Source organism: Arabidopsis lyrata (genome assembly GCF_000004255.2).
Source record: "Arabidopsis lyrata subsp. lyrata unplaced genomic scaffold ARALYscaffold_4, whole genome shotgun sequence".
Lineage (NCBI taxonomy): Eukaryota > Viridiplantae > Streptophyta > Magnoliopsida > Brassicales > Brassicaceae > Arabidopsis > Arabidopsis lyrata.
In genome coordinates this window covers 20765537-20791755 of record NW_003302552.1, presented here as the reverse complement: position 1 = coordinate 20791755, position 26219 = coordinate 20765537, and the positions used below count along the sequence as shown (strand labels likewise).

The 26219-nt window shown below is 37.4% G+C and overlaps 8 protein-coding genes across 10 annotated transcripts; 6 read left to right on the top strand and 2 right to left on the bottom strand.

The window, feature by feature from the left end:
- The first annotated feature begins 754 nt into the window (after positions 1 to 754).
- On the top strand, positions 755 to 1961 carry LOC9316058 (protein COLD-REGULATED 15B, chloroplastic). The gene is made up of 2 exons (XM_021028801.1): positions 755 to 1033; positions 1572 to 1961. The coding sequence occupies exons 1-2, from the start codon at positions 837 to 839 to the stop codon at positions 1798 to 1800; spliced, it is 426 nt and encodes a 141-aa protein (XP_020884460.1). The 5' UTR covers positions 755 to 836; the 3' UTR covers positions 1801 to 1961.
- A 610-nt stretch (positions 1962 to 2571) lies between these two features.
- On the bottom strand, positions 2572 to 6814 carry LOC9316057 (DEAD-box ATP-dependent RNA helicase 37). Its single transcript, XM_021028798.1, has 7 exons — positions 6657 to 6814; positions 5390 to 6254; positions 5223 to 5306; positions 4665 to 4907; positions 3852 to 4019; positions 3595 to 3708; positions 2572 to 3354 (listed from the first exon to the last, which is right to left on the bottom strand). Exons 2-7 carry the CDS (start codon positions 6137 to 6139, stop codon positions 2830 to 2832), a joined length of 1884 nt encoding a protein of 627 aa, XP_020884457.1. The 5' UTR covers positions 6140 to 6254; positions 6657 to 6814; the 3' UTR covers positions 2572 to 2829.
- A 58-nt stretch (positions 6815 to 6872) lies between these two features.
- LOC9317924 lies at positions 6873 to 10138 on the bottom strand. Of its 2 annotated transcripts, XM_021028796.1 has the most exons (4): positions 8730 to 10138; positions 7654 to 7831; positions 7395 to 7575; positions 6873 to 7306 (listed from the first exon to the last, which is right to left on the bottom strand). In XM_021028796.1, the coding sequence occupies exons 1-4, from the start codon at positions 10039 to 10041 to the stop codon at positions 6920 to 6922; spliced, it is 2058 nt and encodes a 685-aa protein (XP_020884455.1). In that variant the 5' UTR covers positions 10042 to 10138; the 3' UTR covers positions 6873 to 6919. The 2 variants fall into 2 exon arrangements, with proteins under 2 accessions (XP_020884455.1, XP_020884456.1); XM_021028797.1 differs by lacking the exons at positions 6873 to 7306; positions 7395 to 7575; positions 7654 to 7831 and adding an exon at positions 7954 to 8237 and having other exon boundaries at positions 8730 to 10125.
- A 213-nt stretch (positions 10139 to 10351) lies between these two features.
- Positions 10352 to 14097, top strand: LOC9317923 (serine/threonine-protein phosphatase PP2A-3 catalytic subunit). 2 transcript variants are annotated; one of them, XM_021028800.1, is made up of 12 exons: positions 10549 to 10600; positions 10998 to 11000; positions 11277 to 11326; positions 11457 to 11540; positions 11646 to 11717; positions 11900 to 11971; positions 12214 to 12254; positions 12577 to 12643; positions 12988 to 13179; positions 13275 to 13364; positions 13452 to 13559; positions 13659 to 14097. In XM_021028800.1, exons 1-12 carry the CDS (start codon positions 10549 to 10551, stop codon positions 13722 to 13724), a joined length of 897 nt encoding a protein of 298 aa, XP_020884459.1. In that variant the 3' UTR covers positions 13725 to 14097. The 2 variants fall into 2 exon arrangements, with proteins under 2 accessions (XP_002881857.1, XP_020884459.1); XM_002881811.2 differs by lacking the exon at positions 10998 to 11000 and having other exon boundaries at positions 10352 to 10598; positions 11270 to 11326; positions 13659 to 14092.
- A 2329-nt stretch (positions 14098 to 16426) lies between these two features.
- On the top strand, positions 16427 to 21036 carry LOC9317922 (copper methylamine oxidase). Its single transcript, XM_002881810.2, has 12 exons — positions 16427 to 16999; positions 17241 to 17350; positions 17433 to 17738; positions 17826 to 17938; positions 18026 to 18356; positions 18440 to 18655; positions 18729 to 18965; positions 19256 to 19441; positions 19632 to 19772; positions 20210 to 20478; positions 20571 to 20652; positions 20741 to 21036. The coding sequence occupies exons 1-12, from the start codon at positions 16798 to 16800 to the stop codon at positions 20873 to 20875; spliced, it is 2328 nt and encodes a 775-aa protein (XP_002881856.1). The 5' UTR covers positions 16427 to 16797; the 3' UTR covers positions 20876 to 21036.
- A 399-nt stretch (positions 21037 to 21435) lies between these two features.
- LOC9317921 (MATH domain and coiled-coil domain-containing protein At2g42480) lies at positions 21436 to 22859 on the top strand. The gene is made up of 3 exons (XM_021027652.1): positions 21436 to 21819; positions 21992 to 22143; positions 22557 to 22859. Exons 1-3 carry the CDS (start codon positions 21707 to 21709, stop codon positions 22781 to 22783), a joined length of 492 nt encoding a protein of 163 aa, XP_020883311.1. The 5' UTR covers positions 21436 to 21706; the 3' UTR covers positions 22784 to 22859.
- A 21-nt stretch (positions 22860 to 22880) lies between these two features.
- Positions 22881 to 23394, top strand: LOC110229002 (MATH domain and coiled-coil domain-containing protein At2g42475-like). The gene has a single exon (XM_021027653.1). It carries the CDS (start codon positions 22949 to 22951, stop codon positions 23369 to 23371), a length of 423 nt encoding a protein of 140 aa, XP_020883312.1. The 5' UTR covers positions 22881 to 22948; the 3' UTR covers positions 23372 to 23394.
- Positions 23395 to 24070: 676 nt separating this feature from the next.
- On the top strand, positions 24071 to 25584 carry LOC9317920 (MATH domain and coiled-coil domain-containing protein At2g42480). Its single transcript, XM_021027649.1, has 4 exons — positions 24071 to 24196; positions 24330 to 24496; positions 24609 to 24826; positions 24929 to 25584. Exons 1-4 carry the CDS (start codon positions 24087 to 24089, stop codon positions 25439 to 25441), a joined length of 1008 nt encoding a protein of 335 aa, XP_020883308.1. The 5' UTR covers positions 24071 to 24086; the 3' UTR covers positions 25442 to 25584.
- Positions 25585 to 26219: the final 635 nt, after the last annotated feature.

The following is a 26219-nucleotide window of genomic DNA, read 5'->3' as shown; positions in this document are numbered from 1 at the left end:
CCATAAAATGTTAAAAGTTGTTTGAATTAATTACGGATTTTGTCCTTTTTTATAATGGTATTTGTGGATTTTGCCCTTTTTTGAATAGTTTGTGGATTTTGCCATTTTTCATGCTCCAAAAATATGATTTAACATGCGTTTCACTCGTTATGTTTGGGTTTAGTCGGTTCCATTTGTTCTTAGGGTTTAGTATTTGGTATAAAGTACGTATTTTTGAGAAAAAAATCCTAAATACGTACATTTTTAAATGTTAAAAAAAAGATAAAATCCGTAAACTATTAAAAAAAGGGTATTTTCATAAGTTTTTTTTTAAAAAGGACATTTTAGACAATAATCCCAAGTTGTTTTAACCTAATTGCTAAAAATGGCTAAATAGACATACTGATACACAAACAGTTGTACGTTTTCGGCTTAGCGACTAATACATTTTTCCTTTACATATATCTCTATCGAGTCTACTTATTAATGTTGAAAGTTGCAAATAAAACAGAAATGCTAACATGTAAATTTTGGTTGCCAAAAATGCTAACATGTATATAACGGTTATCACCACAAACTTGATGGCCGACCTCTTTTTTCTTTTGGTGACCATAGAAATTATTACACGTAGCTAAATACGAACGAACAAAAACTCTTCGTATTCAACAATAGTTAGAGATAATAGCAATGCGCAAAAATATCTTGCACTGACACGTGTAGTTTTGGATTCTCATTGGTCGAGAGATCTATAAAACGATACTATTGGAGATTATATGCTCCTCATCTCACTTTCTCCATCTAAAAACTCTTCCTGTTGTTAAATTTCCTCCCAAAAAACATCTTACAGATCCTCTCTCATGGCGATGTCTTTATCAGGAGCTGTTCTCAGTGGCATGGGTTCTTCTTTCCACAACGTAGGAGCCAAGCAGAGCAGTGTTGGTGCCGTCGGAGTTGGCCGGAAGAGTGAGTTCGTCGTCGTTGCTCAGCGCAAGAAGTCGTTGATATACGCCGTTAAAGGTGACGGCAACATCCTCGATGACCTCAACGAAGCCACGTGAGTCTCTCTCTTTTCTTTCAACACGTTTACTCGATATAAATTACGTACTCGCCATGATAAATTTTTTATTTATTTTTGGTTAATCCCATGATAATAGTTTTGATACATAATCAACTGTAATGGTCTTGTAGAGGATTGCGTTTTATCCACAATGAGCCACTGCTGATGGCTGCCATTTGAAACATACGATCTACTTTTATAAAAGAACTTTACTTTAATAACTATATGATAAAATCTTCGAAAAGATATATTAGAGAAGAAAAGGTATTTTTAAGTAGTTTTCTTTAAAATATATGGACAAATATATAAATTCACGTTATTGTATTTTTTTAAATTTGAAAATTGTGTTGTTGTAGATAGTTTAATGTTTTATAAGCTATTAAAATGACTACTTATGTTTTTTTCGTTAGGTTTAAATCTAGGCTCCTCAAATATATGAGAACCCAACATGATGATTCCATATTTCCATGTCTTGATGGTATATGTTTTAAAATCGCTGGTCAATAATGAATCTTAACTATATATATATATATAGAAAGAAAGCTTCTGATTTCGTGACGGATAAGACAAAGGAGGCGTTGGCGGATGGTGAGAAAACAAAAGACTACGTTGTTGAGAAAACCATTGAAGCCAATGAAACTGCGACTGAGGAAGCTAAGAAAGCTTTGGATTATGTGGCGGATAAAGGAAAAGATGCCGGAAACAAGGCGGCTGAGTTCGTAGAGGGTAAAGCAGGAGAGGCTAAGGATGCCACAAAGCCCTGATTCAACCACTTCTTTTGATTCACTAGTTTAAAAATAAGATCAGTTTGTTTTAATTTCCTTTTCACCATTTGAAATGAACTTCACTAGCACATTTCAAAATTCGTATCAAATGATTAAAATATACTTATATATAGTGACTGCAAGGAACATATTTAAGTCCCCATACTTATGCATTAATGACGTTATGGAATTGGTTCTTAGCATAGTCGGACCCGTTTCAAAGTGTTAATTTAGTTTAGGACAAAAACATTTTATCGATTTCTTTCTTAAATTAATAATATATATTTAACAAATTCATAGTAGTTCTAAACTATACAATCCCATATGACTACTAGAAGTCACTCCGAAACTACGGACTCATTGATGTCAAAGAAAAAAAAAAAAAAAACTATGCACTCATCATGACTCATCAAGAAAGTTTAATTTGAGACCACACGATTTGTCCATGTTAACCCATTTCTCTCTCATTTTGATCCTCAATAGTAAAAAAAAGAACAAAGGTTTTAGACTCATTTCTTTTGCCCCTACCCCTAGTGAATATCTTGGAGACTAGTATTGGATCATTTCTGAGTTGCATTCGGGAAAAATCTTCTCTCTCATTTTGATCCTCAATAGTAAAGAAGGAACAATGGTTTGTGAGACTCATATCTATCGTCTCTTCTCTCTTGTGTATGAATACCTTTTAGACATTGACCATTTCATCAAGACTGTTATATGAAAACGAAACCTTCAAAGCATAATATCATGAGAAATTTTTTAGTCATTCAGAAGTCAGAACTAACAAGTATAGTTGATAAGAAACCAACAACATGATAAAAATTTGGATACACAAAAATTGTGAAACTGACGACTTACCCCTACTAATAACGCCTAAAAACACCTAAAACATCAACAATTGTTATATATCCATCACTTGAGTGAAGAAATCTCATAGGTGTAAGGGGCAATACATACTCTCTCTTTGTGAATGTAGAAGAATTTTTTTGTCAAAAGTTATAACCAAAACAAAAAAAAAAAAACATTGGGAGCTTAGTCCCAAGCACTTGGAGGTTCTCCGCCATATCCTCCACTTGGAGCACCACTATATCCACCGCCATAGCCTCCTCCGCCACCATATCCTCCTCCGCCACCATAGCCTCCTCCGCCCCCATATCCTCCTCCTCCACCACCTCCTCTACCGAAAGACCCTTCCCTTCTAAAGTCACGGCCACCAAACCGACCACCAGACCTCCGGTTCTTACCACCACCAAAAGAAGACCGTGATGCATACCGTGTGAGCCACGCAGGGACTTCCTGGTTAGCTTCTTGCATCAGCTCAGCGAGCGGTCTGGCCAGTGAGGTGTTGCCATCGTTGAAGAAGGCAGTTGCTAGTCCTGACTTGCCAGCACGTCCTGTTCGTCCAATACGGTGGACATAGTCATCAATGTCATTTGGTAAATCGAAGTTGACCACATGAGCCACGTGGGGAATGTCAAGGCCACGTGCTGCTACATCGGTTGCAACCAAAATCGGTGTTCTCCCACTCTTGAAGGCTTTCAGTGCCACTTCTCTTTCCTTCAATGCATATATGACAACACAACAACTTAGTTCCTAACACTTATTGATAATGATGACCAAAGAGTGAATTTCAATAGTTTTTTCCTTCAGATTTTGACTCTAGTTTAAAGCTTTAGTTGCAATGAACTATAGTCTAACACGAGATCTTCTCTTTGGTCTCAATATTGAATTTGTACGACTGGATTTTGATGTCCACATTAACATGCAACATTTTCAGCTTTAAATTGAATAACAAACCTGTTGTGTTCTGTCACCGTGAATGGAGGTTGCTGGAAACCCATTGATGCACAACCAATTTTCCAAAGAGTCAGCTCCCCTCTTTGTCTCCACAAAAACTAAGGTCAGCGCTTGCTGAAATTATGGAAAGAATATAATAATCAGAAAGTATCAAGGAGCATGTCGAAATATTGAGACAAGACCAGCTATTTTGGTATTAAATCATGAACTAAAAAACAGATGGTTCCTTAAAAACAAAAGAGGAGTATCGGTTTTACCTTGCCTTGGATGCCATTCTCTCTCTGAGCGTGAAGCAGGTCCATGAGATGACTTCTTTTGTCAGAGTCAAGGACAAACTCAACCCTTTGGACAATTAAATCGGTACTTGAACCCACTCTACCCACAGCCAAAAATATATAATTCGCTAGGAAGTCAGCTGCCAGTCTCTGCACAGGAAACAGGGATGATCTTTTAAAATTTGCAAATGATTATGCAAACGCAGAAACATTCTATATTATGCAGCTTAATCAGGAAACAAAAGAATGAAACTTAATCAATCTAAAGCTTGCCCTAAAAGGTTCACCATCATCCATTAATGAAGTGACATATAATCATCTGACACAGAACTATCAATACCATGTCATTCACCATCGTTTCATAAAAAGGGATAAATTTTCCCATGCATAGGCTAGCTAGAATCATAGCAGGACTAAAAGTCATGTAATCAGCTTTGCAAAAAGATATAATTTCTGCAGAAACCATGCATATAGCTTCGTATATACTATTTACATACACTTTCAGTTTTCAGTTGGACATTTTCTCTTTCCCCTTTTGTTTTCAGAGGACCAAATGGCTTTAACTGGACACAGAAGGGTGTTACGACTGAAGCCCAACATAGAAAATGTAACAAGCAGATAATTTGCAAGGAAAAAGTATGGAACACAAGAATCAACACACATGGCAAAGAAACAAAAATAGAAAATTCGGAGCAAGGGGTAGTAGTCAGAAAGCGAAGAAGTTCGCTACAAATGATATTTCAACCGACGAGAAGGTAACTAAAGAAAAAGTGATTTACAGACAAGTAAACCAACCTGAATTTCTCTGGGAAAAGTAGCACTAAACAACAGTGTCTGTCTAACTCCACGTGGAGGCATGTCCATTTGTTCGACAATCTTTCTAATTTGTGGTTCAAAACCCATGTCAAGCATTCTATCGGCCTCATCAAGAGCTAAAAATCTAATCATCTGCATAGAGACTCTAGCTCTCTCGAGCAAATCATTTAATCGACCAGGAGTTGCCACAAGAATATCGACTCCCCTCTCAAGTTCCCGGAGCTGCACAAACAACAAGACACAAGATCAACATGTTGAAGTTTGAAAACAGATTAGGTAACACATAGATACAGGTACGAAATATAGCAATGCTTCAGCATGTCATATATTGATAAATACTTCTTAATAGAAAAATGCCGACTCCAAACCAAAACGTGCTTTTAACTAAGTTGTATAGCCTTAGAAACGAACATGCTTAACCCAAAACAATCAGCCTAAGAGACGACACAGCAGTGACAAACGCATGAAACAAAACTCAGAAGTCAAAAGCTGAAATAAAAAAGATAGAAAATAACAAAGTATTTGCTCATTACATACCTGCTGGTTAATAGGTGTTCCTCCATATGCAACAACCACCTTCACACCAGTTTGGTAGGAGAACTTTTTAGCCTCATCATGTATCTGCCAAAAATCATAGAACAAGATATGACAAACTAACTTCTACGAAAGCTAATAGAATCTTGACATCGGAAGAGAACCCCAACCTGACTTGCCAACTCTCTTGTTGGTGAGAGAATAACTGCAAGAGGGTAGACTGTTCGTGAACCACGGGGTCTCTGTACATGCTGATCTTTCATTATCCCACTAATAATTGGAAAGCAAAAAGCAGCTGTCTTCCCAGACCCTGTCTGAGCACAGGCCATCAAATCCCTCCCTTCAAGCAATATCGGGATCGCATGACGCTGTACAGGTGTTGGCTTAACATATTTGCATCTACGGATATTTAGATTCAAGGCCTCCCCGAGATCTATCTCTGCGAATGTGTTAACAGGAGGAGGCACATTATCCCCACTGGTCTCAATTGGAATATCTTCATAGGCGTCAAAATTAATGACGGTATTATCCTGCTCAGAAAAGGCTGGTTCTGGTTCGGAATCATCATTATCAAAGGGGTTTACTTCACGTTCCCTACGGTCCCAGCCTCCGCTTCTGTTGTTCCAACCACCACCTCCTCGTCCACCATAGCCAGAGCCAGAGCCAGGGCGACCTGCATCAGCCCTATAACCACCACCAACACCAACAGAACTACCACCAGGAGCCCATCGAGAGGCAGAAGGTGGACCACCAAAGCCTACACGATCATTAGCTGGCAAAGGAGCAACAGGCTCAGAAGTTGCAGGCCTGTTCCTTAGATGTGGAGGAACATAAGCAGGTCGTGAGGGATGAGAATTCTGATTAAAAGACCCAGAACCCGTGTTCTCTGAGTCAGCCACATCAGCCCATGATGCACTCATAATCGAAAAGGATAACGTCCTAAAACCAAAACTAGCTTCCAAATCCTTGGATATCAACAATCAAATTCTCAAAGCTGCTCTTTTTACTTTATAATCGTCAATAGAAAAGAAAATCCTGGAAAATTACAAGATGGGTTTGAGTTAGAACAATAGCAATCTACGCATATCAATAGCAAGCAGCTGGGAACAGCTTTAAATAACGACGCACAACCAAAACCTCAAAAATATATTCATAATCGAATCCAACGAATAACAAAAGTCCAGTCTTCGGAGAAGAGCATATAATCAAACGAATATTATAGCAACACAAATGCCAATAGAATCACGCAAAGAGAAGAACAATGTTTACCTCAAAAGGGAATAAAAAATATCAAAATTTGCAAAAAAGAGTAGCAGATAACCCTAGTTACAGCTCGAATTCAATAAGCGAAAACCCAGAGATAGAAGAATCCTCAAAACACGTTCCAAAATCGAATCGAAGAAATCAACGGTAAACCCTAAAATTCCTTTGAATTACCTTTTGGTATCGTCGGACAGAGAAAGAGAGCGATAGAATCAATAGAGAGAAAGAGAGGTGTGGAGGAGATATATTTTTGACTTTTGTTCTTCTTCTTTCTTTCGTCCTCTTATCAAAACAGATTGCGTCCCGTTTTTATCAATCTTTGGTCTGATAGGATTATTGGTTTGGTTTTATCGTTCTAGACTGTATGTCGGCGACTTATTTTGGACTCTCTTTTTTTTTTTAGTTTTTAATTTAATTTTAAAACCTCACTTCTTCTCTCATTCCATTTGGCCAAAGTATCTGCCTGCGATGGTGATGAGCATATTTGCCATGGTGATAACTTGTTCATCTTCAACCTCTAACGCGCGAAGACTCGCACACTTTCTCACAAGAGCTCTGAGACAAGCACAAGTATCAGCATCCAAAGGAGTGTCCACTGATGCACATAATGCTACTACCCATTTGCAGTCACTACTCTCTAAACCGCTCTCCTTCTCAACCAAACATATCCGCTTTCTCAGCTTTGAGACCCGCGTCACTGAGTCCATTCCTTGTATCTCTGAAACCACCCCACCAAATGACTCATCACTGTCTGAGTGGAGACGCTTATTGAATATCTCCATGAGCACATCTTCTAAAGACTCGCTGCCATTTTGTGATAAAGCCTGTGAAAAACCCATAATAAAAACTTCCATTCATATCTTGTCCATTAAGAGAAACACTGGTAGTATGCAAGTTAGAAGAAAGGAATACCAGCCGAATGTGTGAGAAGTCGGAAAGCAACGACTCCTCCCATTCCTTCACCGGCAGCAGGTGCTCTGGGCATTTGGGGATTTCAGAAATTTGTGGCATGTAAACACTTTGCTCTTTCTCTCTGTACTTGCTTCCATTTACCTTGGCTACTTTTACTTTTGGAATTCGCTTAGCCTCCCACCTAAATTGTGGAAACAACTTAACCATACATGCCAAAATGCAGATACACAGAAAGATTGAAACAGAGTGACAAATATACCTGACTCGTCTTAAATATTCAAGCCCATCTTCTGGTGGTCCAGAATCGAAATCAGGTTCTCCATCCACGGCAAACGCAGGCCTCAAAATGCTATTGTAATCGTCATTATCTTCAGTGTTCTTCGCTTTTACAACATAGTCTTCTTCATGAGTTAAGTCATCCATTCCTTCTTTGGTGCCTAAATGTTCTCATGAAGAAACAAAAAGTCACATTTTTTGGAATCTCAGTGTTGATTTTATTGAAGAACCAATAAAAACAACCTTGCTTCAAAACAGAAAAGAACTAAGGCCATCAAAAAGATTTTAACTTTCAAAGGTCTTGATTTTATTGAAGATGTATGAACATGTACAATTGTTTAGCCGAAAAAATCATGGCCATACACACTTTGAACCAAAGAACCTCTCTCTACCCCTTTTACAATCTGAACCAAAGAATCTATATACAGAAAGAATGTATTGTTTCTTAGAAAAGGAAAAATTGGTGAACACAGGACTTTGACAGATTTATGAAACAAAGGCTTCGACAGATTTCTTCAGGTCAATGTACAAAGATACGGTTTCGCCTTGGTACAGCCGATATGGGACCTGTGGAAGAGATAATAAAAGGCCCCTATCAAAACGACATTTTACTGGAACGGAGGAGAGAATGAAGAACAGATCAGGAAACAAGATAAGAGCTCTCAATCAGAAATAACAGACACCAAAATCGTCAAAAAGGCTAGAGAGGATTAAAAACATTGCAGTGGTTTAAATAAAGATACTTGGGAACAACCACTGCTGAAAGAGTATTCGCAGACACTAAACCCGAATGGATTTGTCTTTGAGATGACCATTTAAGAAAGAAAACACCATAAAACCGTAGCAAAGAAAAAACCATTTGAGTATGGGCGGATAAAGAGACATACACAAACAAAAATGCACCAGATATAGCTTAAGGTTATACATGAGCTAAGTAATCTAAACTTGGAGTGACATATTTCTTTTAGACCAAAACTTTTCCTCAACATGTTAAACTAACAACAGGCAACAACAAAAAATGCAGCAGATAAGATAAAAGTAAAGTAAGTGGAGGGTTACCTAGGATACTGATGCCACTCTCCCTCCTGTGATTCTTCAAACCTTCGTACTCTGTCACAAGCTCAGGTAGGAGCTTAGCATACAAGTCACTCCACAGCTTCTTCTGATTCGCAATGTGGGCATACCTCATCAACTCCATTTGGTTCCTAGAATACATTATCCGCAACTGCTTCCCACTCATTTCTCCACGGTTACGAAAGTCAGAAACTTTAGTTGATGCACTCCTTTCAACAATGCTAGAAGCATTTCCCCTATCAATAGGTTTCTCTCCACCAACTTTCTTATGCTTTTTTGGTGCATCCTTATCAGTTCCTGGTCTCTTAGGATGATCTTTACCTTTCTTGTAGAAAGGAACAACATCAAACAACGCAGTATCATCAACCAAATCGATATTCACAGATCTTCCAACAAAAGCATTATCCTTAACTCTCACTCTTTCCACCTTCTCACGCTGATCTTTAGACCCATTTCCATTCTTTTCAATCTTATGGATATCAGAAGCCCTAGCGAGCGTGTCCACATCATCCTTCTTCTTGAAGATTGACCCATCTCCGATTTCAGCCAACAATCTTTTCTTCTCAGACTCCAAAAGTATCTGAGCATCAGAATCTTGTCCCTTCTTCTGAGAGTTCAAACTTTCTTTCATATCAGAGATAGAGACGACGCACCCATTAGTCTTAACAACATCCTCTATCTTGTGCACATCATCTCTGAATTGATCCCCTTCTGTAGAAATTTCAGAGATTTCTTTAATCTGTTGCAGTTCCTTATTCTCTTCAAGAAACGTGGAACCATCTTCGATTTCAGCCAACAATCTTCTCTTCTCCATAGTCCTCTGACCATCAAAATCTTGTCCCTTCTTCTCCGAGTTCAAACTTTCTTTCATATCAGAGATAAAAACGACGCACCCATCAGTCTCAACAAAATCCTCTATCTTGAGCACATCATCTTCTGTAGAAATCTCAGATATTTCCTTGATCTGTTTCAGTTCCTCACCAACCTTGTTCTCTTCAAGAAACGTTGAACTAGTTTCAGGTACAGAGACTACTCCAGGACACTCCACATTCATCGCCACGGTTTCTTCAAGACTCGTTTCTGAGAAAGAAACTTCAATAGAATCCGAATGGATGATTTCTCCATCCTTCTCACAACCAGAAGTGAAAGACGAAGACTTTACTTGCTTCTTTGGGCTTATCATCTCTTCAACAGAGTCGTCGTTCTCTACCGGCGGCAAAGAAACGATCTTTAGCGAGTCTTCTGCAAATTCATCCCGAGAAATCGAAGTTTTCTCCGACCCAAATCTCGTCGTCATCACGGAGAGCCGAAGAGAGATAAAAAAGAGAGAGCGAGACTGCGAGAGATTAGAGACTAGAGAGAGAGCTTTATGAAGAAGCGAAGGTAAAAGGAAAGAAACACTTTCCTCTCTCGAAACGATTAAATAAGCTGAAACCGGTTTAGTTAAACCAAAAAATTCAGCATTTAACCGGTAACGGTTATTACACCAATTAAATCAAAGGGGTATTATGGTAATATAAAGGAAAGAGCTCGAAAGCTATACACCACTCGCTTCTCTCCTCACGCGCCTTCTCAAAATTCGATCTTCTTTCACTGCACACAAAGCGAAGAGACAGAGAAGAGAGAGAGGGAGAGAGAGAAAGGCGAAGAATACGCAGATTCCATCCAATTTAGGGTTAGGGCTTCCCCTAATTTGGAAACCTAGTCCTGTTTCCTGATCTGTTATCCGGATCGGACGAGAGGAGAGACGAAGTAACGAAAATGGGCGCGAATTCTATTCCGACGGACGCAACCATTGATCTCGATGAGCAGATCTCGCAGCTTATGCAGTGCAAGCCCCTCTCGGAGCAACAGGTGCCTGCAACTTTCTCTTTAGACCTTAGCCTTTGACGTTTTCTCTACTTTGTTTTTATCGATGATTAGATCTGTTTTTTGCTTTTTTGAGTGGAATGGTATTTATTTCTGTGTTTTAGGTTTCTTCGGGTACGAGACTATCAGATTTGATTTGAAAGTTTCGTTTTTTTTTTTTTTGAAATGAACGAAATGTTAAGATCTTGGCATTTATGTTCTCACGGAAGTTCATTTTCACCGCAGTTTTATGGGTTGGAGAATTGGCTTTGCTTCTATGGTTTGATGATGAAATTTGGCTGCATCGGATTCTTAGCATAGAGTGATTTTCACATCTAAGCTCGTGTTTTTATGTGCCTGGTAATGTCAATCGGGATTCTTGTGGACTGATTTTTTTCTATGGAGCTGGTGATTTGATGTCGATGATAAATTTTTCATCTTTTCGCATCAGTAAGCTGCATTAGTAGCTGTTATCAGGCAATACCTGATCATTACTTTTAGGGTTTTTTTTTTTTTTTTTCTGTTTGTAATTGATTTTTCTGTTTGCTGCCTGTGTCAAGTTGATTTCTCTAACTATATATTTTCATTTTCATGTGTTTGATAGTGATTATTATCTGTATCTCTTGAGAGTGTTAAAGAGGTGAATATCATATGCAGCATTGTTTTATTTTCCTTAGGTTCGAGCATTATGCGAGAAAGCCAAGGAGATCTTAATGGATGAAAGCAACGTTCAGGTTAGTTCTTGGTCTTGTATATCTCTTTGGTTGAGTAATTCTTGTACCACATTTGGCGATTATATTTTCAGTGTGGTAGATTGTGCTACTAGCCATGAATTTATTAACTCTTTCTATTTCCTGCATGTAGCCTGTGAAAAGCCCTGTGACAATTTGCGGTGATATTCATGGACAGTTCCATGATCTTGCTGAGCTTTTCCGTATAGGGGGAATGGTAACATCTATAAAATTTACTGAGAATCACAATTGACGCTAGTCTTATTTTTGTATATGAGTAGCTCTACAAATCTTACAAAGTATTAATTTTCTCTTTTTGCAGTGCCCTGATACCAATTATCTGTTTATGGGAGACTATGTGGACCGCGGTTATTATTCTGTTGAAACTGTTACGGTACGAGGATGAAATATTCAGTCTTCCTTTATTTTCATTTAAGAGTAGGCTGATTGGCAAGCCAGTCCTTGTCTTTTTATATTGGTAACAAGATACCATTTGCATGATGGATATTTTTTTCTTTACAATGTAAATATTTTGTGTCAGAATATGAAGTATGTTGATAATGTTTCTCTTTTCAGCTGTTAGTCGCCTTAAAGATGCGATATCCTCAGCGAATCACTATTCTTAGAGGAAACCATGAAAGTCGTCAGGTAGACTAATGCTTTAAGATTTCATTACTCTGTTTTCACATGTAAATTCACCTTCTGATCTTAAATACAGTAGTACATTGTGTTGTCTTTTCCATCGTTGAGCTCTTGGTTGACACACAATTTTTTTTATTTATAAGTCTCTGTTTTTGTCCACAAGATTCATTCTTTTGTTGGTTAATACTTCTCTCATCCTACTTTTTTTATCTGACACAGGCTTTTCTTCTTTTGCTTCCATCTCGCAGATTACTCAGGTTTATGGATTTTATGATGAATGTCTGCGAAAGTGAGTCTCCTGGAAAAATCCTTATTTTGTAGATGCTGCTAATTGCATGCAAGCGATTTTTTGAATTATTATTAGCATCACTGTTGTCCTTATTTTTTGCTGTTGCTATGTATGTGTGTATGGTAGTTTGTCAAAATTGTCTTTTCTTTCTTTAGTCCCTGTTTCTGTTAATCCTTCAGGCTTTTGATTGCTTGCTTATAGTATTGTTCTATATTGTATTATCTTACACATCCTAGTTTGCAGCTTATTTGTTGCAATTACCAGCTTATTTGGGATATAGATTTTGCAATTTGTTCAACAAACCCTGTTTTCTTCTTTTTAGGTACGGCAACGCAAATGTTTGGAAAATCTTTACCGACCTCTTCGACTATTTTCCTCTGACAGCCTTGGTTAGTACCTATCATACATGTCTCACACTTTTCTTCCTTTTTTTTTTTGTTAGTGGGGGTTCACATGAGTTTATCCTAGTCCGGTAGTCAATTAATATAGATGATCAGTTCTTTGTCGTGTGCTGGCAATATTATTTGGAACTAAAGTATTGCTTTTGTACTGTGCTGTCGTATTTCTTTTGCTAGTGTCACATCAATTGCAAGACGTTAGTATTCTGAAAAATGCAAAGAATGGAGATCTTTAATATATGGAAGATTTCATGTATGCCTTATCTGACTAAATCGTTGGTGTTTTCTACACAAATTTTTGGGTATCATAAAATCTTTATGTTATTCCTTTGCAGGTTGAGTCAGAAATATTTTGCCTTCATGGTGGATTATCTCCATCTATCGAGACCCTTGACAACATAAGGAATTTTGATCGAGTTCAAGAAGTGCCCCATGAAGGGCCAATGTGTGACTTATTATGGTCTGACCCCGATGACCGATGTGGTTGGGGCATCTCTCCTCGAGGTGCCGGATATACGTTTGGTCAGGTAATTACAAGTCTTACGCCTCAGAAACAGTTCTGATTCGCTCTTTTTAGAGCAAGTGTCTAATTGACTTTTCTCTTTTTCATTTTGTTTCCTAGGATATATCCGAACAATTCAATCACACAAACAACTTAAAGCTGATCGCCCGAGCTCACCAGTTGGTTATGGATGGATACAACTGGGCTCACGTAATAATGCAACTATAAACCCTTCTTTTCATTGCTTTGCAAGGCTTAAGATTCTTAGCTCATTTTTTTGTCTTCCCTATCAAACAGGAGCAAAAAGTGGTAACTATTTTCAGTGCACCAAACTATTGTTATCGTTGTGGGAACATGGCCTCGATTCTTGAGGTCGACGACTGCAGGAACCACACCTTCATTCAGGTCTTTCCTCAAATCCCACATGTCTTATCGTGTCTGCAAATGAAAATAGTGTAGAAGAATGACCAAAGCTAACTTGAGTATATGAAAATGTGAGTGCAGTTTGAACCAGCACCGAGGAGAGGAGAACCAGATGTCACCCGAAGGACTCCAGACTATTTTCTGTGATCACTGGACACAGACTCATCTCAATCAGCAGCTGCAGGCACCCACAAGTGAAAAGTCACAGTTGGTAACTCGAGATTTCTGGTTTCTATGCATTGTGTTCAGGTTGCTCTGTTTAAAATTCAACTTAGTGCCACCACCGGAATATAGTGTGTATTATAGGCGAAGAAGGCTCTCTTATCTTCCTCTATAACCAAGAAAAGAAAAAAAGATACCCATTATGGACATTGTTTTGTTGATGTTATTAGCTTCTTCTTCTCTCTTCTGCATCAGAATGTGTTTTTATGTGAGAGATCTTCTAATTTTATTTCACGTAATTCGTTCTTGAACCTCTCTGATTTTTGAATGAAACCTTGAAATTGTTCTGTTTATTTGTTTTTGAAAGCTTGATATAATAACTATAGTTACTGAATGCATCAGATCAGCTTCTCAAAATGTTAACTACATGTTAATAATGTAAGAGAAAATTGAAGAACAAGTCTGACTATGCCTTCTCTTGACTACTATTCCGATTGCAACGCCATTCAAGGCTTAGTGGTACTCGTGGCTATTGCATTGAGAATCAGATAAGCAAAGAGCAATATTGAGACTCAGTACAGTCCAGGAGGAGCAAATTGATAGACCACTAAATGAAGAATAAGCTGAGCTCCTGCTGGTCAATGAGAAAGCTCCTGAGTTGGATTGGATAGAGAAGTGTTTTGAGTTGTATAACTTAATGTATAGAGTCGTAATCCAGTCTAAATACAAAGTTGCTATAGGAGTAGAAGGTTAAAGGTTATATGTAAAGGGAACTCAATCTACTATTGTATAACTTAATGTATAGAGTCGTAATCCAGTCTAAACACAAAGTTGCTACAGGAAGTAAAAGGTTAGCGGTTGTTTGTAAAGGGAACACAATCTACTATCTCGGGACTCTTCTTGTAATTCTTCTTTGATCAATAAAGAATTGGTGTTTTGTTTCTTCTATCACATAACCTGCAGAGAGTATGAGTTTGATAATCTTACCAAAAGCATATGGAAGATACAAGGGCAAATCCACAGTAATCCAAAGAGGAAAACACATAATGACGAAATATATCTTCTTTTTTTTGTTATCAATGTTAAGTGACAAAATAAACAAGAATAAAAGAAGTAATATAGTTGAGAACAATGCGTTAGACCAAAATCTTATGTATTCATTCATCAAAAGAGAAGAGTATTTTGTTGGAATTCTAAACGTTTTGCCGACCATTGAAGGTTTCAGAAGAAATGAAAAAACAAACCAAAGACTAGAAAACAAGTTAGAATTCAATAGTACGTTAACATGACGTGTATTCCCACCGGGGACAATAATAGATAAACTGTGCAGACGTTAAAGTGTCGATGTAAGGATTATGGAGTCATGGAAGAATTAAGAGTTTTTTTTTTTAATTTTTGTGAATTTCGTAAATAATGTGAGCCTCGTAATACCACTTAGTTGTAGTCGTAGACAGTGGTTCTTTGGTGGTCGATATTGCATGGTCCACTCCACGATCTATATGATATATTATTAATTATTGCAACTATATATATATATATAAATTTATGTAGTTTTTTATATATCATGTACTATATTTATATTTTACAATCTTAAAACCATAACAAATTTTTTTGTTTGATGTAATATAAAAAGTCAAATCACTTTGATAAGGAACTTCTGTAATTTTTAAAAGTTTCTTGTAATTTCTGTGTGATAAACGTCACCGATTCGTTTTTCACCAAAGCATAATAGACAGTAACATTTGTCAATATATATATTATATTTGTAAAGAAATCAAATAAACTAATTAACTGATCTAGATCCCATATATTATGTACCCGTTCAATTTCTTATTTTTATAGGATTTTAAGGTTAACATTTGTTTCGGGGACAAAACATATAGCAATCCCATTTGTAAGAAAAAATAAGCAGCCTACATTGTTTCATCATTCATGATCATAATCTTCCAAGTTCAAAAATTGATTTTCTTCTTAGTACGTTAAAATGTTCCTTTCACATTGATAACATTTTTCGATCTTATTTTAGCAATTTTTATTTTATTTTAAGATGGTCTTCAATCAAATTATACGTTTTTCAAATGAACAAAGAAATGTTCCACCTCAAACTCAAGTTAATAAGACTATTTTTGGTTGTATTCAATTTTTTTGGCTATGCTTCCATTTTGCTTATTTCTTAAAATACTGTAGTGTCCAATAACAGCATAAGAAAATAATACGTGTAGAATTTTGGTGAAACACGTGAAGCTTTATTTAACAAAACATATAATTCATATTTTTTTTGTTATTTTTTTCCCAATTTTCTGATTTTTGAAATAAATTTTCGGATAATGACATATAACCTTATGTAGTCAATTGTCATATTTTTCCAATTCTATCACCAGCTCACATTTTTCTTGATGATCCTATATACTTTACCTTCCTTAGATATATAAGAACTTCCAGTATTTTCCTTACCTTTTATTTTTATTTCCAATTTTATCCATTTTTAATGAAAAAAAACTTTAAATAGAAAATATGTTTGAATCAAATTAGACAAATATAATACATTACCAATTAGTAAATTACAAATTGAGAAACTCATGAACAATAGTGCATCCACGTCGTTATCCAAGTTGGATTTCTTTCTAAAACAAATAACTACACCTTTTATAAAATACGTACTTGTTAAAAAGTAGAAGAGCCCAACTAATAGGCTTTGGCCGCTTCTGCTTTGGACTCATCAACCAAAAATCAAACTCCTCAAAAAAAAAAAAAAAAAAAACAAATTGAATCAGCACTAGTAGTACGCGATCACAGAGAACTCAAGATCCGGTGACGAATCCAACTTCTTGTGACGGAGCTCAAGTCGAGAGACGACAGTAGTAGTAGTAGCTGTGGATTTTTGTGTCATCATCGGAGATCTTCTTCTTCTTCTTCTTCTTCTTCTTCTTCTTGGAGCTTGTAGAAGTGGAGAGAAGGGGGAAGATCAAGCGACGGATAGTGATAGGTTTTGCTGTATGTCAGTAGATTGTGTTGAAACTGATTTTGGTGGATTTGGAGAACTTGTGAACCCTATTCAATGGCCTCAGCTTCGAAAAAGACGACGGCATGTCCTCACCACGGTGGCTCTGTTTCGCCTCCGAAACTCGTCTCCGCTGCTCCCGATACGGTTGCTGTATGGTCCGACGGTGACGATCAGCGAGCCTCTAAGGTTGTTTTGGAATCCGTTATCCGCCCTGTCGATTCGCTTCCTGATACCGCCAAGAAACCTGCCAACAAAGGTAATCTAACGCTCTTCCTTTGGATTTGTGCTCCTGTGGTTGCTCGTCGATCATTGTTCTGATCTTAGCTCGCGATTTGTTTGAATTACTTGAGTTCTTGGTCACCGGAATTTGTTGTCTGCTGCTACTAGTTCTTGATGGCTTCTTTGTTACACTTAGACATGTTTAAATTGAGATCTAATTGTGATCGTGGTTTCTTTGAAGTTGATTTCTATTGTGATCACAATTTGTACCAATGCAGGTATTTCTGTGATGCCAAGGACTGAAACCAAGCACCCATTGGATCCTCTATCTGCTGCAGAAATATCAGTTGCTGTGGCAACTGTTCGCGCGGCTGGTGCCAACCCTGAGGTGCGGGAATGCTGATAACATTGTCATCACTTTGATCAACTAATTGGATTTCACTGAAATTGTTTGGTATTTTCTTTGGCAGGTTAGGGATGGCATGCGTTTCATTGAGGTGGCATCAGTGGAACCAGATAAACAAGTTGTGGCGCTGGCTGATGCTTACTTTTTCCCACCGTTCCAGCCATCACTACTTCCAAGAACTAAATCTGGACCTGTGATTCCGATGAAGCTCCCTCCAAGGCGAGCAAGACTTGTTGTTTACAACCAAAAGTCCAATGAGACAAGTGTATGGATTGTGGAGTTGTCTGAAGTTCATGCTGTCACTCGGGGGGGCCATCACAGGGGAAGAGTTGTTTCCTCACAAGTTATACCTGATGTTCAGCCACCCATGGTATGTTTTAAGGAATTGGATTTCTAAGTGACTTTTAGATGCTACCGTTGTTTGCCAGTCTCTCAGTTTAGACTCTTTTGATTTTAGGATGCGGCTGAATATGCTGAATGTGAAGCGATTGTCAAAGACTTCCCACCATTCATAGAGGCAATGAAGAGGAGAGGTATTGAAGACATGGATCTAGTGATGGTTGATCCCTGGTATGTTAACAACATCATGGTTTCTGCTGAAAGTTGACAATTAAGGTGTACTTTTTCTCTGAGCCTACACATTAATGTATTGTGCAGGTGTGTGGGTTATCACAGTGAAGCTGACGCTCCTAGTCGTAGGCTTGCAAAGCCCCTTATATACTGTCGGACTGATAGTGATTCCCCTATGGAAAATGGCTATGCTCGTCCAGTTGAGGGAATTTATGTACTTGTAGACATGCAAAACATGGTGGTGATTGAGTTTGAAGACCGTAAGTTTGTGCCACTCCCCCCACCTGACCCATTGAGGAATTATACCCCAGGTGAAAGTAGAGGGGGTGTTGATAGAAGTGATGTTAAGCCTCTCCAAATTATTCAGCCTGAAGGTCCAAGTTTTCGTGTAAGGGGTTACTTTGTCGAGTGGCAGAAGGTAGATTTCCAGTAATAGCCTACTTAAAACCAAGTGATTATGCTTTATCTTATTTCTAAATTGGCCCAACATTTTGTTCACAGTGGAACTTTCGTATTGGGTTCACTCCAAGAGAAGGTTTAGTCATACATTCGGTAGCATATGTTGATGGCAGTCGAGGTCGAAGGCCTGTTGCACATAGGCTAAGTTTTGTGGAGATGGTTGTGCCTTATGGCGATCCAAATGAGCCACATTACAGGAAAAATGCTTTTGATGCAGGGGAGGATGGTCTCGGGAAAAACGCACATTCACTTAAGAAGGTTTGAAATCAGTTTTTTTTTGGTGTTCTCACCAATCAGTTCTCAGTTTGTGTTTAACAATCGGTTTTTATAGGGGTGTGACTGTCTGGGATCTATCAAGTACTTCGATGCCCATTTCACAAATTTCACTGGAGGAGTTGAAACAATTGAGAACTGTGTTTGTTTGCATGAAGAAGATCATGGGATTTTGTGGAAACATCAGGACTGGAGAACAGGATTAGCTGAAGTGCGAAGATCTAGGAGGCTAACTGTCTCTTTTCTATGTACTGTTGCTAACTACGAGTATGGGTTTTACTGGCACTTCTACCAGGTAAGTGGAATACGTGATTATTCATTTCTAGAGTAAAAGCAGATATTAGTCATATTTGCATCTAATTTCTATAGGGAAGACAAATGATAATCTTTGCATGAGAATAAATCCTGAGTTTAGAACGGCAGCTCATACTTTTTAAGCCTTGACACTTTGCTTGTGATTTTTCACTTGAGGACATTGATTTACAGTGCTGAATCCGAGTTTCATTTGTTTTTCTGATTTGTAGTTTCATCTTTCTAGATATTTGAAGACCAATATCATTTTATGTCTTGAATGTCTTACTGTAGGATGGGAAAATCGAAGCCGAAGTAAAACTTACTGGTATCCTCAGTTTAGGAGCTCTGCAGCCAGGTGAAACTCGAAAGTATGGTACTACTATTGCTCCTGGGTTGTATGCACCAGTCCATCAACATTTCTTTATCGCTCGCATGGATATGTCTGTTGACTGTAAACCTGGTGAAGCTTTTAATCAGGTACCTTCTTTACCTTGCTGCTCTTCTTTTTGTTGTTTACATACATATGCGGATTATTTTCTCAGTTTTTAGGGATGGCATTGGTAGCATATGAATTTTAGAAGTCCCTATAGTTCTTGAAAAAAGATCTTAGATACATGTTGTCAGGTGGTTTTGCTCAATAGTCAGCTTAATCCACTTTTATCTGTAGGTAGTTGAGGTAAATGTTAGAGTTGACGAGCCAGGTGAGAACAATGTCCACAGCAATGCGTTTTATGCGGAAGAGAAGTTACTTAGATCTGAGGCAGTGGCGATGCGTGACTGTGACCCTCTTTCTGCTCGCCATTGGATTGTAAGCAATCCTACTTTACATGTTCTCGTCCATTTATTGCATGTTTAACTTTCACATTGTCATATAGTCAATGATCGTTCCCGTCTTTGTACCTTTTTCAACTTCTCATCTGAAAGCATTAATTTATTGCATGTTTAACGTTCACATTGTCATATAGTCAATGATCGTTCCCGTCTTTGTACTATCCTTGTTTCTGGCATCACTTATAATTCTTTCATCCTTGACTATCTACTAGTCTCATCCTCGACTGGATTTGGGATAAGAGATCACCTGACCATCCCTAAGTTTCTGTCATGTCTTTATATTGTCTCATACTTGAGTTTCTTTACCAAAAAAATCATCTCAGAGTTTCATTGAATATGATTTGCAGCTGAAGTATAGATGGTATACTTATGCAAGATGTATATTCAACACAAATCATTGTAATGTGTTATCAGGTAAGGAACACAAGGACTGTAAACAGGACGGGCCAATTAACGGGATACAAACTTGTTCCGGGTTCAAATTGTTTGCCATTAGCTCGACCAGAGGCTAAGTTTCTAAGAAGAGCCGCTTTCCTGAAGCATAATCTCTGGGTTACCCGTTACGCCCCAGACGAGAAGTTTCCTGGAGGAGAATTCCCAAACCAAAACCCACGTGCTGGTGAAGGTCTTGCCACATGGGTTAAACAGAATCGCTCCTTGGAAGAATCCGACGTCGTTCTTTGGTCTGTATCCTTGTTTTACTTATCTGATTCAGTTAAAAACTACTATTTACCAAATTTTGTGACTTCAATGTGGAATTTTCATTTGTCACCAGGTACGTGTTTGGGATCACACATGTTCCGAGACTTGAAGATTGGCCGGTTATGCCCGTCGAACATATTGGTTTCACTCTAATGGTAAGTTAGATCTTTGACTGTAACTTTCAATGAAAAAACGTTACAAAAGATTGGTTAAAAAATGTTTTGGGTTTTGGGTAAAACACAGCCACATGGATTTTTCAACTGCTCACCGGCCGTAGATGTGCCACCGAATCCATGCGAGTTGGAGACAAAGGACAGTGAAGTCAAAGAGGTTGTAGCACCGAAGCCTCTTCAGACTGGTTTACTTTCAAAGCTTTGAAGGATATCATTTGTTTTCTTCCTTTTCTCTCTTAAGAAAATTGGATTTGAATCTTTTAGCGTTTGGTGTGTGTTTGCAAGACTAAAGATCTTTGTCACTGGAATATTTCTATTAACATTGTCGTTTTGAAATTTATAAAAAAAAGACTTGTCAATTGAAAATTTAGGTGATGATGAATGGTAAATCATTTTCACCTTTCACATTTTGGAATCGCGTTTTCAGAAAACAATTTTGCTACATATGTTAGATGTACATAACTATAAATCTAAGATTTCATTAATCTATGAAAATTAATTTTTAGCATATTATAATTATTGTGCAAATAATTTATTTATCTAAAATAGATATGCGATTGGATTATTCGACAATTCTTTAATACTTACTGTTCCACTTTTTCAGTTCATATATTAGTAAAAAAAAAAAAATTTATTTTAGCCTCACATATACGTAGTTAAATTATTAAGAGAGGAGTAAAATTATTAATATAGCCTCACAAATACGTAGTTAAATTATTAAGAGAGGAGTAAAATTATTTTAGGTTTACTTAATTACTCCGTGGCCGGATAGGCGGATAGTAATTGGTTTCCTTTTTGAGCTAGGGCTTTGAGAAGTTTTTCTTTTTTTGACATTCTTTTTTCGACATCGTTTGATAAGTTTTTCCTGTTGGTTTCCTTTTTGAGCTAGAGCTTTAATTGAGAAGTTTTTCCTTGTGCCTCTCTATAAAAATAGAGGGCTTTACGCCTTTACCTGTGAAAGTAGCAAACAAAGTTTTTAATAATTTCGTCTTTTGCTCTCAAAGTAACAAACCCTAAGAAAGCTTTTGAATCAACTATGGGGCAGAAACAAGTGCAGAGGAATTCGAGTTTCAGGTTTCAGATAAATAACTTCTCGGAGAAGGAATCAGCGATAAAGTCTCAGACATTCATGAGTCATGGATGCGAATGGTAAAACGAGAAGAATCATCAGATCTTTAACTAGTTTTTAATTTGATTTTCTCTATATTCAAGAATAACCTGTTATCAAAAATTAATGAATTCTTTGTTTACGTAGCACTAATCAAAAAGGATTTAATAAAAACACCAAAAAAAGTGAAATCTTGGTTTTATACTCTTGCAGGTATCTCTACGTTTATCCGAAGGGAGATAGTCGCTCTGATGTTCACTTGCCTATTTACCTATTCATTGCAAACCCTAAATCATTGGGAAGTGAATGTACTTTTCAATTCGTTCTGTTGAATCAATCCAACAAAGAGCTCTACAGATCACCAAGTAATGTATCCTTCGATTCTATGTTTGATTTTTTTTTTTAATTTCCTTTTTCTTTTTGTTGAATTTTCGTTTGCGTTTATGAATTGAGGTATATTTCTACATACAGGCGGTGAACTAAGAAAAATAGCTCACATTGAATCTAGATTATAAGACCCAAAGGGAAAAAAATATCTAACTAGCTTATAAGACCCAGAGACACCAAACTTTTCATTTAGCTTTTGTGATGAGTTATAAACTTATACTCAAGGGTTTTTATGGACTTGGTTTGCATCCAAATCTTTCCAATTACTCAGGCTGTTGTTGATAGGCCTAAACTCATGTTTTGAATCTTGATTAGGCAGCAACTATACGTAAGCCTGTGATTAATGAAAGTTAACTTTTTCTGTCTTTTTTTTTTTGTCTATGTTTCACAGTTGGACAGGGTTTGTTTTGTGCTAAGTCTACAGGCTATGGTTTTGCACAGACCTTGCCTCATAGAAAGCTTCGGGAAAAAGTGTTTTTGGAGAAGGATAGACTCACCGTTGAAGTTTACATTAGTAGAGTTGAAGTTGTATCAGAGAAGAAAAAGACTGTGGATATCAACGGTTTTCAAGTTCTTGCTTCTCAGGTAAGCTTAAAAAGGATCTGTTTCTTCTTTTAGGTTTTGTGCCTTTTGTGGTTGCTTAGTCAGATTCCTTTCTGAGTAACATAAACATATTTTTCCTTGGCAGGTTATTTCAGCGAGAAACGGAGAAAGATATTCACAGAGCACCCAGATTTTGCAGAAGATTTCAAACCAAAGAACCAAGTGGTGAAGAAGGAATACATGAATGTCCTTCTCAACCTCGTTGAGACACTTAACAAGCCTTCACAGAATCACTCAGAGACTGATCTAAGCAATGCTCACAGCAATTTGAGTGAGCTGATGGAACAAGGCTTCAAGCTGGAATGGTTGAAATCAAAGCTTGATGAGGTTTCCTTGATGAGGAAGAAAGCAGATGCTGATGTCCAACAACTCGATGAACGTGTTAAAAAACTTGAGCTGATGAACTTGGATTTGAAAACAAAGCTTGAGGAGGTTTCCTTGGAGAGGAAGAAATCAAATGATGCTGATAGGTCTCGGGTCCAACAACTCGAGGAATGCTTCAAGAACCTTGAGATGGTGGTGTTGGATCTCAAAGTTAAACTTGGCAAGGAGGAGGCCAAATCTTCTGCTGATGGTTTTTTGCTGGTCGACGAGGTTGATTGACGTAGAGATTCTAATAGTCTAGTGATTAGGCTTTATCGAAAGACCTGCTTATGTTGATGGTTTTATGCTTTATTAATTTTCTCTGCGCCTACTTTTGGATATTTTCGTTCAATTATATTTTGGGTTAATGTGCCAACCAAAATCAGTTCTCCTTGCGCTCACCAAGTATTAGATACACAGTTGAAACAATTGAGAACTGTGTATCTTTGCATGAAGAGGGCCATTAGATTTTCTGGAAACATCAAGAGTCAAGACTCAAGACCCATGGTCACCGTAATTATGTAAACCATGAAAGTATCATTCCCATATGACAGACATACTTATGTTAACAATATTAACACACATGACCGATATCATCTCTCAGCTGTTTATAACACTATTATTAAAATATTAACACATGCATAACGAAATAGAGGTAGAAAAAAAAAAAAAAAAAAAAACGTAGAGTAGGGTTCTTTGGTTGCACGGACTAGTATATTCTTTTTATTACTGGGCCCAAAAGCTCATTAACAGATGTCCGATTAGCCGCACAGTTATATTATTATTTGAGGTTTTGGTAGTACGTAATTGGTTTCTTCTCGAGTTAGGGTTTTGAGAAGGGTTTCTTTTCTTTTTGCCTCTTCTATAAATAGAGAGGGTTTTTACCACACAAAACTTGTGAGGGTTTCGTCTTTTGTACGAATTAACAAGATCAAAGGAAGCGTTTAGGTCAAAGATGTGGAATTTGTGGAATCAAAAGCCGAGTTTCAGGTTTGAGATAGATAACTTCTCGGAGAAGGAAATTGCCATGGTGTCAAAGGTATTCGTGAGTGGCGGACACGAATGGTAAAACGACAAGACTCGGAACTCTTATACTCGAAAATTGATGAATTTGATTGTACTTATAGCACTAATCAAAAAGTTTTTAATATATAAAAACACCAAAAAGGTTTTAATATTTTGTATCATATTCTTTCAGGTATCTCGGCGTTTATCCGATGGACGAAGATTATCCTTATGATAATTACTTGTCTGTGTACCTGCACGCTACAAATTCTAAACCATTGGGAAGTGGATGGCAAAGGACTGCTAATTTTTACTTTCTTCTTTTGAATCAATCCGACCAAGTGCTCTATAGATCATATGGTAATTAACCTATATATATTATTCCATGCTTGAATCTTGTTTTTACTCTTTGTGTTGAATCTATATAATAAGCTGACTCTCTTTATTTTCTTTTTGCTTATGTTTCATATAGTTCAAGAGCACATAGATTTTCATGCAGAGTCCCTGACGTGGGGTATCCAAAAGACCTTGCCTCTTAGCTTTTTTCAGGAAGAAGGGTTTCTGGAGAACGACAAACTCATTGTTGAAGTCTACATTCAAATTGTAGAATCTTTTGATGGAGAGAGAGGAGATGTATCAGAGAAGAAAGAGACTGTGGATATCAACGGTTTTCAAGTTCTTGCTTCGCAGGTAAAAATTAGAAGGATCTGTTTTTGAAGAATTAATCACTTCCTTAATTTTTAGGGTTTCTTTCTTCTTGGCGTATATATTTATATTACTTTATCTTGGTAGGTTACTCCCACAAGGAAGATATTTGCAGAGCACCCAGACCTAGCTGTTGATTTCAAATTAAAGAATCAAGTAGTGAGGACGGAATACATGAATGTCCTTCTCAACCTCATTGAGACACTTAACAAGCCTTCACAGGATCACTCGGAGACTGAGCTAAGCAATGCTCACAGCAAGTTGAGTGAGCTGACGGAAGCAGGCTTCAAGCTGGAATGGTTGAAGTCAAAGCTTGGTAAGGTTTCCTTGAAGAGGAAGAAACCAGATGCTGATGTCCAACAAATTGATGAACGTGTTAAGAATGAGATGATGAAATTGGACTTCAAGCTGGACTGCTTGAAGACAAAGATTGAGGAGGTTTCCTTGGAGAGGAAGAAATCAGATGATGCTGATGGTTCTCGAGTCAAAGAAATGGAGGGACGCATCAAGAATCTTGAGATGATGGTGTCAGATCTCAAAGCTAAACTGGGAAAAGAGAAGGCCATATCTTCTGATGATGGTTTTTTGTTGATCAACTAGGTTGATTGATGTACGTAGAGATACTATTAGTCTAGAGATTAGGCTTTATCGAATGACAGCTTATGTTGATGGTTTTATTCTTTGTTTTATCTGCACCACTTTTGGGTATTTTCTTTCAATCATATTTTTCGTTATTGTGTTATGATCCAGTACCCCAAAATTAACGAGCAAATCAATTCTCCTTGAGCTCACTAAATTTTCACATTTGATATCGATAACTTCTCAAAGATATGTGGAAGCTCTACCGTTTCATAGATTTTCCTTAGCGGTCATCAAATGGCAAAAGGAGAAGAAGATGTTTGTCTTTTGATTCAACGCTCATATTAATTAACACCATCAACTTGGGACATTCCTCCTCTGTGTTTGGACCATTCGCTTAAGAAGGTTTGAAATTAGTTGATGTATTCTCATTCTTTAATCACTAATCAGATCTCGGTTTGCGTTTTAACAGTCAAGTTGCACGGACTAGTATATATTCTTTTTATTAATGGGCCATAAAACCCATCAACAGATATCCGATTAGCCGCACAATACTGGTTTCTTTTGAGTTAGGGCTTTGAGAAGTGTTATTTACTAGATTTTAACCCGCGGTGTACCGCGGGAGCTATACTTTAAACAAAAGTTTGAAAATTATCTATAGATATAACCTATTGTTTTGTTTGGTTAAATATACTTACATATACCGTATTAATATCGACCCAAACCCGTCCCACCATATAACCCGTCCCATGAAATTAAACATCATTTTGTTATATTTCTTTTTAATAATATTTTTATT